Source organism: Lutjanus erythropterus, chromosome 6, assembly GCF_056507025.1.
Source record: "Lutjanus erythropterus isolate fLutEry1 chromosome 6, fLutEry1.hap2, whole genome shotgun sequence".
Lineage (NCBI taxonomy): Eukaryota > Metazoa > Chordata > Actinopteri > Lutjaniformes > Lutjanidae > Lutjanus > Lutjanus erythropterus.
The window spans coordinates 19,141,344-19,154,365 of NC_139322.1; the positions used below are offsets into that span (position 1 = coordinate 19,141,344).

Genomic DNA, 13,022 nt, shown 5'->3' on the forward strand with positions numbered 1-13,022 from the left:
ATAAAACATGCATATTTTTGTTTCTTTTTATGCCACAAGCACCAGTGTGACATTTGAACAGTGATCTTTTTTTTTTTTTTGCTTGAATGGTACTTTCAGGAGTCTGTCTGCATGGTTTCTTAACTGTGCCAGGAAATAGACTGTGTCATCTGCTGGAATTTGTTTGTAACTTGCTCCTCTCATGGCGATTTGGTGGTACTACTGATCCCTGATGTCATTTCGTTTGTTTGTTTTTTTCTTTTTAATGTATAATTGTTGAATTGAGTTCCTTTCAGAGCACAGTGATGCAGATCTGTCTCTACATAATGTCCTCCGGGGGTGACATCTCTCTTTCTCATTGACACTGGAATATTTTAGGAGCATCATTGTGTAACCTTGAATTCTGATACTGCCGATGGCGATTTATTCAGAGATAAAGACAGCTGCTGACAGTTCACACACGGGGAACAGACAGTATGGCTTAGATGTGAAAAATAGTTGAGACGTTTTACCTTCAAAGACTGACATGCTGTAAAGTGAAACTGCATGTTTTCATTCTACTTTGACAAAACTATGAAAGTATTACACTGACATCTGTCACCACCGGGCTCTGCACTGTTAATGTCCACATGGACTTTAGTTAACATTAGATCCAGACTCCCATGTGTCATGTTAGTATCCATTTTGCATGCTGTCTCGAACACTGGGTCCTCTGCTGCACTGAGGTAGACAAACTTGTCTTTCCCTCCTCCTACCTGTTTGTTTCTTTCTTCGTTTAAATTTTTTTTGTTTCCGGTCGTTGGCTGTGTACCCCAGACATGTTGCTGCTACTGATAACATGGGGAGAAGTTCAGCAGGCAGAGCGGAGAAGAACAAAGAGCCAGGAGGGGTTCACGGGAGGGAGGCTGCTGTCAGTTGAACCAAAATTGTCAAAAAAAAGAAAAGAAAAACACTCCTGTCCATGTTTGGTTTGTTGCCATGGGTATATGACCATCAGACATCCTGTTCATACGTAAGACTTCAAGATTTCAAATCATGTTGTGCAAAATCTTTTCAGGATTAGTTGAAAAGTGTATATAGATGATATACAATAAATTCCTCTTTTTCTTATCTGTGGCTTCAACTGTGGTGCTCTTTGTCGTGTGTCGTGCATTTTTTATTATTATTTTGTTATAGGGGTAAATAAAACACAGGCATAACCCAGGGGTCTGCAACCTGCAGCTCTTTAGCCCCTCTCTAGTGGCTCCCTGTGCCTTTGACAAAAAAATTAGATGGAAATGCGTACCATTTAATTTTTATCTTTTTTTGCAGGCATAAAGTGATTCTTGCGTTCTCCAGCTGTAACACTGTGCAGCCTCTAGACTGAATAATACATTTTGTATGTGTTTTGTCAACTAAAATGTGTGTCACAGCTTACTTCTGCGGCTCGGCAACTTTTCTTTTAAGTTTCACCGGTGGCTAGTCTTGAGTCTCCCTCGACTGGTTAAATTTCACACACTGGAACTTTAAAACTCCTGATCATACTGGCTGTTAAAACAATACGTCACTGACTTGGCATTGAACTCCCATCAAATTGCAAGGTTCACAATGGTCAGTTTATATTTTATCACTTGTTTTTTATTCCTCACAGTTTGTCCTTGTCAAAACCTGGAGCCTACATTACCCACAGTACAACTCTACTGCTGATTGTCCCTTGTTAGGTTTGGGTTTGTTGTGCAAGGAGTGGCTAACAAAGCTTTGATTCACCAGCTGCAAGCAGAGATGAGGACAAGCCACAGAGGTCCGGTAAGCTCACTTCTTTCTAACGTCACACCTTAAGTTTATTGTTCTATTTTGAAATTTGTAGTCTGCACTTGCAACTGAGATAAATTAATGTCACTTGAGTAAGATTATCAGATTTGTTTGGAGCCACAAACAGCTTTATACCATTTTATTTTCTCCAATATGCAGTAGAACTCCCTAAAACCTATAAACAGACATTGTGTAAAATCAGTTCCTCCTTAAAAGATTCCTCCCTAATGTGCATCCAAACAAAATCCAGTTCTTGTTGCATGCAAAAATAATAAACACAAATATAAACACTTTAGTTTCTGCTCCCATTTTTTCATATACAAGTTTAAAAAAAACTAAGACTTCTTCTGTGCACACAAAAGGTTTATTTCTCTCAAATTCTGTTGACAAATTTGTTAAAATCTGTGTTTTTCCTTTGCCGATACAATCCACCCACCTGGCAGGTGTGGCATATAGATTTTAGACTGATTAAACAGCAGGATTTGTGGACAGGTGTGTCTTGGATTGGTCACAATAAAAGGGTGTTTAGTATAGTCCGCAGTGTTTCCCCAGTCCTGGTCCTCATCCTGCTCAGACACACCTGATTCAAATGATCAGCTTGTTATCAGGCTTCAGGCAGAGGCTTCATGAGGAGCTGATCATCTGAATCAAGTGTTTGAGCAGGGAAACATCTAAAACATGCAGGGCAGTGAGCTCTGAGGACCAGGATAGCAGAAACACTGGTGCGGATACCATTTTCGCCATAGGTAAGTGCCTTATAAATGTGTTTTTTTCAAGATCAAACTGCACCTTTGTGTCCTTTTATCGTAACCAGTCCAACTATGCAATAATCCTGCTGTCTAATCAGCATCTCTATATGCTCACTGACAAAGATTTTAACAAATTTGAGAAAATTTAACTTTTTCTGTGCAAAGAAGTTCAAATATTTTACTTAAACTCATGGAAAATATGAGCAAAAACAAGTGTTAAGATTATATTTTTAAAAATGAGTCTGAAGTTAATGAGGCTTCAGCAGTCTGTATTAAACGCTAAATGAACTGCATTTTGAGTAGCTGGTAAAAAGAAAAGCAGCTTAACAACCATGCAAAACACATTCTACTTTGCCTATTCATACGCCAAACCTGCTCATCAGCATAAAGCACTTTCTATTCAAAATCCTGCAAAATAATTCTATGCTCACCTTCTCTCAGACACACAAAAGTACTTTAAGGTTCAGTGTCTTGCCCGAGGCATGCAGGCTGCAGGAGGGGATCAAACCACCGACAGAGCTTTGACGAAACTCTTAACTCATGGACTACTTATTAGATTTTTTTCAAGAGCTATCAGCTACGTTTCATGGGCTTCATCAGCTTTATAGGGTTGCAATCCCACTCATGTAATTAAGTCACATGATGACCTGGTAAACTCAGTCAATTAATGTTGCTCACATTTCCTTAGATGCAGGTAGAGCAGGGTCCAAGGAAAAAGTTTGGGAACCACTGACCTATGGTATTGATTAAAACCATTTATAGTAATATTTTCTTACATTATAATTATTTGTTCAAACAAAAAAAAAAAACTTGTTTTCATTACTTTGAGGATCATTTTAACTGATATAATTGTGCAAAACTATATTTTCTGAGAGCTACAAGGTTGCTGCGGATTTCAATCAGTTAAGTTTTTAAGACCATTATGAATCCAATTTAATACTTACTTCACATTCATACTTGTAAAAAGACAATCAATAAATGTTATTAATATGATTCTCTTAATGAAATCTGACAATCCAAGCATGCAATGTTTGCACAAATGAAGGTCATTAGAGGTTATTGGTTCCATGGTTTCATTTGTAGTTGTTTTAGCATTATCAGTACAACATCCCCCCCCCAAAAAAAAACGATGGCCGTAGTTAATGCAGCTTTATAAAAGTAACATTAAATTTATAACTAAGACCTGTCAAAATTGTATTTAAGAAATTTAAATGCCAAAAATTCATATTGGATATTAACTTTAAGACATTTTAAGGACCTGCAGAAACCCTGTCATTCAATTAATTATCAATAATTATAATAAAATCATTAAATATATTATAACAAGTAATACATAATTATTAATAGTTGAAAAGATTTAATATTTTCAAGGTCAACAATGAACCTTCAGGCTCTAAAAACAGAAAAATGAGGACATATTTAAAATGCATTTTATTTTCCTTTACAAGAAACAAAAGCAGACAAAGAAATAAGATGAGGGGGAGAGGGAGTGGGAAAGCTGTATATAAAGAGATGCAACCTCTGGCGTCCTGAAAAAAATATGTACAATTCAAAATAATATCCATACAAAACATGCCACATACAATAAAAATGATCATTATATTTATTCATATTCCCTAAAAGTATCTCTGCTGTACAGATGCAACATCTTTTTAAAAAGTAGGTGAGGTTAAAAAAAACCTTCAATTTGAGCAAACTTTATTTAAATTATAAGATATGCAGAGAACTTAAATTAAGATTCAGAGAAGAAGTTAAAAATTATTTCAGGCTAAAATCCAGTGAGCGGCATATAATGTCTCGTCATGGTCTTCCCTTGAAATAGAAACATACCAAAAAATATATATATCACTGCTTCAGATACTTGATCAATATCTACCACTTTAGAGAAGTTCTCCGTTTATACTATGAGAGAGTGCAATTCATTACCAGGTTAAGTATGGGATTAACTTTGAGTATTACATCATAACATACATTAGGCCAAGTAACCATTTCACAAGGTTTACCAACACATTCACTTCTATAGGGAAGATAGAAAAAAGCAAAAAACACTAACAATATTCTAGGGAAATTCAAGATTTTCCATTCAAGAGTATATTAATAATCCAATTGTGACCGATTAAGGGACAGGTTTTGGTAATCAACAAGCAGTAGCATAAATAAAAAGAAAAATAAACACGAACAATATTACATAAATACAAATGCTATGCACCATTGTACTGCTTTTACGCAAGAAAGTGATTTTCATGTCTAATCAATTAATTAACCCTCCACATTGAATCCAAACAGTTTTTTTTATAATCACATCGGCCTCTCGTCGTCGCACTTGATTGGAGAAGACCAGACATTTTTCTCATACCTATTTTAACAAACTTGTCTCTGAGAGCTTATAGCAAAAAACACTAATAGAAAAACAGGTAAATGCAAAACACTCTGGTTCATATACATAAAGATATTAGTTTGCCATTTTACATATATTTATATTTATATACAGCTTTTATCTTTGTTAAAATGATATCCAGTGGTTGATTTTTTTTTCTTGAATTTTATTTCTCTACACTTTTTGACTTTATTGATTACAAAGGGGCTGGATAAAGAGTTGCTGTCCCCCTAAATGCATATACTATATATACAGTTTGTACAACTTTTGCATTTTTAAATCATGTGAGGTCTTAGGTTAGGGGGGAAGGAGGAAACAAAAGTAGTATGGGAGGGTGGAGTTTTTTTTTTTTTAGTAAAGCTCCCTTTTAAAGACTTTTTCATTCATCTTTACATAGAAATGAAAACAAATGCCCTTTTTTCCAATAAGTCTTTCCCTGCCATCAGTTCAGCCTTTGAGAGGACAGTACCAGCACTAGAAAAGAAATACACTACAGAGAGGGAGGAAGTAGTAGAAACACTGCAGGCTGGACTCAGGCAGAGGAAGACTTACTACAGTAAAGTTTTAACAACAGTCCACGAAATAATACAAGAGAGGAAGAGGCATGATTCAGAGTTTAAGGTTGAAAAGGTGGAGTTGTCGGGGAATAAAAAGCATTTTTTAATGGGGACAGTAGTCATGCATCCACCGGCAACAAGTGGAACTTCAATGTATGAAGCAGCAAGCAAAATGTGGTTAATTTTGGTAGCCTTCTTCAAAAGACTAAGTGATCCTAGAGCCGTTCACTCACACCATTTACTGCCTTTAAGCAACTTAAAAAGGTGGCTGTTATTGTGCTTCCACACAGAGACGCATAAATAAAGAGAACAAAAAAAAAAAAAAAAAGCTACATCAATATCCAGGATGATTTGGTGACACCCGCTAAGCTTCTGATTGTGATTTTTAATGCAATAATCTTATCAAAAACTGTCATATATTTCCTCTGTATAAACATGAATAATAATTATGTTGGCTCATTATTGTAAATCATCATCAGCATAGAGTAGATAGAGTAGAGCAAACCTGCTGCTTAAGATTTTCCCTGCTTGTCCGAGAAGGCTAAGCCCCGTAAAAACATCCCCACCCCCCGGTTCCACAGTAGCAGTTTAACAGTTTTTATACAAAGCAGTCACTTCCCGCTAAATCAATGAGGTAGACTGGGTCCAACAACTAACCCACACAGTCACAACATCTGGTGCCTCTGGAGCCACACATCAATAGCATCTCAAATTTTTATATTAACTTCTTAACATCTTTTTTTTTTTTCTCCATCGATCATATGTAGTTCTTAAACGCAGAGCCACATCAAGATTGTCTAGCGAGCCAAATAATCCGTGTTGTCTTCATTGATGACTTGATGGGAAAGTGCCTTTTTTCTGGGAGGTGTGGTCAGGAAATAGGTCCGACTTATAGAACATAAAAATGCATCATTATTAGTTCATTCTTAGTATTTTAAAAATGGCTTTTTGTCGAGTATTGATATCAGAGGGTCAGAATCATTTGGTAGATGTTGAGGATTGTTTTTTCCAGCCACTGTGAGCTTATTGAGAAGAAGAAGAACAGTCGAGGGGGGAGAAAGGGTTTTGGCTGAGGAAAAGAGGGTGATTCACTAGTCCAAACAAGGTGGTCGGTTGCTTTTTATTGATTAATGCTCTTCAAACCTTTGGCTACAGGTGTCAACGCTTTAGTCTTTCAGCGACGGAGGCCTGCCCTCCTCCTCCACGTCTTGCAGAACAGCTTATGCACTGGCTATGTAGGATTCAAAGGCTTTGGCGCAGGAGTGTTCTGGCACCAGTGAGAGGGGAATTCTCCATTTTTACTTTCTTTTCTTCTGGTTAGTTCATCCACTTTCGGCAATTCCAGGCTCCGCAATGGCAAGGGATCTTGTGCTGATCGTCCTCGAAGTCAAACTGGTAGTCGTAGGTCAGCTGGAATTTAGAAATGACAGACATTGACAGTTAACGGTTGCTGTGATTTAAAAATGAATCTTAAAAACAGAAAAAGTAGTCAAATTAATGGGGTGTGTAAATATAAGCAGGGCTTTCCACAAGGATATGGAGTAGCCAGTAAGAGGGGAAAGGTAGGCAGCTGGGGGACATTTTTAGTGATCTGATGATCTGAGTTTCACTTCTAAATTTTGTAGTACTTTGATTTTTATACGTTTTTAAGCTAATTTATTTCATTTTTAAACCTGTAAGAGATTCCTAAATGGACCCCTAGAGGGAGCTTGAGTACCACCAGTAGTACTCATATGATATTTTGAGAATAAGGTATTCCTTTATTAGTCCCACAGCAGGAAAATTTAATGCAGAATCTAGACTCGAGAATATTTTAAACCATAAAATTCCAGAGGCTGAGACATGGAGTACAATTCCCTCATATAATCCATGCCTGTGACTTTGACAACACTGTCTGTTTTAATGAGTGTTTGCAGTGCGTCTTAAGAGATGGCACTGCTGTAAAGAGTACAATGTAAATAATGATAATTAATGAATTCTTTCATTCATTGAGACCATAAACATCTGTGTAGTGTATATGGAAAATGCAGCACTTTCAGTGTACCAAAGTGACACATCAATGCAATCAATGCAATTCTCGTCTTTTGTCATCAATTATTTTGGTGAGATTTGTCAAACACTGAAGATGGCTCTCCCCTCTATTCTCAACAGGACACACACACACGCACACACAGAGTGTGTGGGGGTGGGTCTCATCATGCACACATTGTTTTGAAGCACTGGCTCATGGTTGTAAAATGTACAGTGTAGCAAATCATAACTTGTTAATCAAAACTATTTTATTAAAATCCAAAATTAATTTAACAGCCTGATAAATTACTCAGCTGAACTTAAATGAGTAGTTGGCTGTTTGGCTGACAGCCAGCTCTTATGGAAACCTCTGAATAAGATGTGGTCTGTTTTCTAATGCACTGCACCTCTTCTCCCTTGGGGATCCTGCGGCTGGAAATGATGATAATCTTGTCTTCTTTGTCAAATGTTACGACCTCTGCGACACAGTTGGGGGCACAGGAATGGTTGACATATCTACGAAAGAGAAAAATAAGTAAATTCAGTTAAAAACATACCGCATACTCAAGGTTTTACAAACAAGCAAGCAATCACAACACTTACCGAGCTGGACCACCTGTCAGAGTCGCATCAATCACCTGCTCATTGTTGATGCGGAACATGTAGATCCCACGGTTCTATGTTAGAAGAAAACAGCAAACAGTTGACACACAATCAAATTTCAAAGTCAAATTTTTAATTTTTCACAGATCTAAAGATCTTGTTGGTTAAATGCACAGCACACAAAAAGTATTAGTTTTGGGTTAAAGTACCAGTGTTTAATTGGCATACCTGTGACTCGTAGATCTTCTCACGCCGGTTGGCCACCTCGTTTCGAATCACAGTACCAATGTACTCGATGACCATGGTGTGCTTCTCCAGATCCTTTGCGGCGTACAGGCCCAGGCCCTGAATGCGGGATCGTGCCAGATAGACGTTGTTCTTCCACTCAGTCTTCAGGCGGCGATACTGGGACGACTTGGAGTGGACAAACTGCTTGCTGTATGGTGTGTTGAGCTCTCCAGTGAAGGTACTCTGATAGGCCTTTGACACGCTGGTGCTGTTTAAAGTGTGAGGCCTTGAGACAAGCAGAAACAATGGTGTGAGAGTGTATCCAGTCATTTGAAGACACATTTAGAAATACAGGGTTCTTAAAGGAAAATGTTGCCAGTTTCAGGACAAACCATGTACTTTTTAGCGTGCTTTATTATTATGCCTCTGTGTGCCAAATTACTGTACAAAAGTATCACAAATAAAATCAACAAACCTCTCTGACAAGATGCCATCAAACACGTTTTACCCTACTTGATAATGTACCAACCAGAATGGGCTGGGAGCTACTGTAAAGTTCTTCTTCTTATGGCTTATTGCTACCGTTATACAGCTTTACCTTTTGCACTGTGTGGGGACTTTGGGCTCAGAGCGAGCGCAGCCAGTGGGATTGATCATCAGAGGGAGCTCCATCAAAGGGTGACGACCATATCTGAACTGGTAGTTCTGGCAATTTTCCACTCCAGGCAACTATGACACAACGAAGTCACACAAATCATGTTAATCGTGCGCTTGATCTACAGTAGAACCATTATATCAAAGCAGACTTATGTGGTTCTGTAGCCCACAGGTCTCAGCTGCTACTGGTTTGAGTGTAAAGCCCTCTGTATAGTGTCATGTCTGCTTTAGTATATAGATATCAATCAGGTTACTTTTTTCCATCTTTTGCAGATATTTCAAATCATGTACTGATTAAGCAAACATACTTATGTTTCCAGAAATGTACCAGGATTACTTCAATTTAAAAAATGTATTTTTACCCATTTTGTTATTAACAGAAATGTCTTTTTTTTAAGTTTACTATTAAGAAGGAGGTGTCAGACTCTAGTTTATGTGAATATTGTCTTCCAGTTATAACTGAAAACCTATAAAAAAAAACAAAATTAAATGGGAGACAAAGTGACTCTTCTTCCTGCTGCATATTCTTACCGACTCAGTGATGCGCATGACAGCATGAACTGTGAGGCCGTACATCTCCTCTCCCTTGACATGTTCAGTGAACAGCTTCAACATGGATGATTCATCTCGGAGTTTAGCCACCTGCTGAACCACCCGGTCCCAGATCCCTGAGGATGAAGATGGTGAAATAAGTCGGTGTTCAAGCCAACACACTGGGACATAAAAGTGTGACCAGTTTCTTAGTTCTTACCCTCTGGAGTTGTGTCACGATAGTGCAAATCCTCCATGCCGTGTTCAAGAACTCGCACCTCAAACACAGGGCGACCTTCATCCTCGCTGATGCGGCAGCGGTAGCGACAGCGTTTGTTGGGCAGACGCGTACTCCAGTAGATGCGTGTGGCCTCGTAGCCAACAGGGAAGATGGCCGTGGACGAGTGGAAGTTCGCCATCTGGGAGGGTAGCAGCTGGCCAACAGCATGAAAGATGAGTCCACCAACACGGAAGAGGTGGATACGATCACCTCGCTGTAAGATACTGGCAATCTGCTTCACCTCGTCACGCTCGATGTAAACGCGCCGTAAAACAGCGAACGCACTGAGTTCATCCTCACTGGGGCCCTTCAGCTTGTGCTGCGTGCACAACATGGTCTTGTCCTTGAAGAACATGCAGCGAGCGCGAATGGCGCAGGCAAAATGGTAGACATTCGGGCAGCGTAGTCTGTTGCAGCTGTTGGTGGCGCCTGTTTTCTGGCAGTACGCGCAAAGTGTCCGCAATCCTCTGCGTAGGGCCACCTCCACATTGATAAGGGCACCACCCTGTGTCTCATACACCTCTGTGGACCACAGGGCACAGTTCAGGTGCACCCACAGATCCACATCGATGTTCAGCAGCCGGGCAGGCCCATCTGTGGCTCCATCACCTTCCTCGTGACAGAAGCAACATTTACGTTTGTCCCGTGGCAGCTTCTCCGGTCGCAGAGTGATGCGCAAGCGGTCCATCAGTTCAGACACCTCACGGCTGTTCTCCTTCTTAGAGCCACCCTTGCGTATCGAGATGACGATCTGAAGACGCTTCCAGCGAATCCCCTTCCATTTTTTCTGTTTTGGGTGTGCCACCTCTTCATCAGGGGAGAGCGGCCTGCGCTGCTTCACAGCCTTCGGGGAAGACTCCACATTGTTGTTGGGAGAATCTGCAGGAGGTGGAGCTACATCAGCAGCAGTGTCCTCCTCCTTGGCAGCAGGATTCAGATGATCTTCAGCAGGAGCAGCAGGATCTGGAGCTGCAGAGGCAGCTGCTGGCTCTGCGACGGACTCTGAAGTTGGAGCAGCAGCAGCTTCGGATTCTATGACATCAGTTGGTTGAGCAGCATCAGCAGGAGGAGCAACATCCTGTCCAGATTCAATCTTGATCTGGACATTGGTGGGACTAGAGGGAGACGGGGATGGAGGAGCAGATTTTTTCAACGGTTCAGCTTCACTTGTTGGGACTGGGTCAGATGGTGGAGGATCTGGAAGAGATGGTGATGGAGGTGGAGATTCCTCCACTGGTATGCTGGGAAGGTGGCGCACATCCAAGTCATTTACATTGGTTGTGTAACAATGCTGGACCGGTTTGTCCTCTTTCTCTGGGAATTCCTGAGAGACAAATGCACACGATACACATCTTTCAAGTAATATGTATTAACTGGAATATGACAAAAAAGATCAATAATTCACACAGTTCTCAAAAGCCCCGTAATGACTGACCTGTTTAATAAGTGCCAGAATGTCCACTTGTTTCTTCAGTGTGCAGCCTGGTAGAGACACATCAAACTGCCTGAGCCACTCATCCTGACTGGGTGAAGCGCTGTCATTCGTACACAGAGCCCCTAGAAAACATGTCGAGACCACCTGAACATTAGTCTTATTTATGGATGAATCAACTTAAAAGTTAACTTAAAAGATTAATGTCAATATGAGGGTGTCTCTAGTTATGTAGCGACTTAACTAAAGTGACAAAGACTTGACTTTGAACGGCTACCCACACGCTCAAAAAATTCACATCACAAGAGGCTTAAAAAAGATGAAGACTGTGACGTTTTGCTCCCTTTGATAGATATTCTTTTTTTTTTTGTTGTAACAAGCAAGGGAACACATCACTTTTATAATTCAAACACTCAGTTATTTAGTAACGTTTTCAAATAAGCAGTGTACTATGGTTACAATTTCATTGCATTTCCACCACTGCAAGAACCACTGATGGACAGACATAGACTTATGGTCTCAGCAGACATTTTGCATGGGGTCAGATCTCTGCTAATCTCTAGATGGATTTATTGAAGAAATTCCCCATGATCAAATCTTTCTTCAAGTCAATACTTCAATACCATCCAGACTAGTGCACCTATGGAGAGGCTTTTTAGCCTTGCAAGTCTTGTCAGAGTAACCGCGTATCCGACACACGTTTTGAAAAACTTCCTCTGAGTTATAAAACACAGAGAACATTGGTGGGGAGTGTCTATGTGATCTGAAAAGCCTGTGCACTTTTATAGTTTGTATGTAGACGTCTTTTGAGAAGCTGGTTCATGCTGCTGCATGTTGAAATATTAAGTACTGTAGGCTATACAAGCCTGTGTTTCACTGTTTTCACAGATGCTGCTGTGTAATATCTGTTCACTGTGAGATCAAATTACCAACATGCTCAAGAAATTGTAAAGTGGATTTCATTTTTGCTAATGCAAAGGTAATCTAATAAATTCACACCCTCTTATTGTTATTGTCCTAACCAAATGAAACAACAGGACAATCAAAATGAACAACAGTCTCTACACGCATACCTGACTGGCCGGGTCCTTTCCCAGGCCCATCAACTTCAGTCATGTCTGTGTTTTGAGGGAAAGTGACTTCATAAGAGCCTGGCATCCTGATGTTCAGCAGCTGGGCCATGGCCATCATCACATGGTTCAGTTTCTGAGGGGAAAAAAAGTTTCAGTTCAAGTTTTTGTTAACTATGCATGAAGATAAGGAAAGGTTAAACTGTGTGAAGTGATATTGAGGCTTCGTACCTTGGCTGCAGCAGAGGAGAGTGTAAAGGTAACAGACACCTCGTTGCCTTTGGACTTGTCCCAATTGTTGGATGTGGAAACTACCTTGCCATCAGCTGCTTCAAACGGTTTGTTTTCTGGGAATGCTATAAAAGAAAATGTGGAAGTTAATCTGTTGGCATTTTAGCAGTATAAATGGATTTCATGGTAAAATTAAATGGGACTAAATGGGACTTTTTGGATTTAAAAAAAAAGTGTATAAAATATACAATACGAAGAAATGTTCCCGTTCTGAATGTTGTATAATACCTGGGATGGCAGTGCGGGGTATGACTGGGATGATGGGGGATATTGCTCTCTCAGTCTCCTCCTCTTTAGGCTCCCGTAGGTGAGGGAAACGTGGCGTTTCATCTCCAACGTTACTCTCAGGGGATGATGCTGGGATGATGCTTTCTGGAGCGTCCTCATCATCACTCTCCATCCTGTTAAAAATAGATTTCCTACAATTACAGCCACTCAGAAACAACAAATCAATGCATTCTGGTTGA

General features: G+C 39.9%; 1 protein-coding gene across 4 annotated transcripts in view; it reads right to left on the reverse strand.

The window, feature by feature from the left end:
• Positions 1-3,933: 3,933 nt before the first annotated feature.
• kmt2d (lysine (K)-specific methyltransferase 2D) overlaps positions 3,934-13,022 on the reverse strand; it is a 39,741-nt gene continuing 30,652 nt past the window's right edge. For all 4 annotated transcript variants that reach the window (XM_084721011.1, XM_084721013.1, XM_084721009.1 and 1 more), the window contains exons 45-55: positions 12,784-12,956; positions 12,496-12,620; positions 12,268-12,400; positions 11,198-11,319; positions 9,703-11,086; positions 9,483-9,619; positions 8,893-9,023; positions 8,295-8,580; positions 8,067-8,140; positions 7,871-7,979; positions 3,934-6,863 (exon numbers count right to left, since the gene is read on the reverse strand). In XM_084721011.1, the coding sequence (XP_084577137.1) occupies positions 6,771-6,863; positions 7,871-7,979; positions 8,067-8,140; positions 8,295-8,580; positions 8,893-9,023; positions 9,483-9,619; positions 9,703-11,086; positions 11,198-11,319; positions 12,268-12,400; positions 12,496-12,620; positions 12,784-12,956 (2,767 nt within the window). In that variant the 3' untranslated portion in view covers positions 3,934-6,770. The remainder of the gene's footprint in view (positions 6,864-7,870; positions 7,980-8,066; positions 8,141-8,294; positions 8,581-8,892; positions 9,024-9,482; positions 9,620-9,702; positions 11,087-11,197; positions 11,320-12,267; positions 12,401-12,495; positions 12,621-12,783; positions 12,957-13,022) is intronic.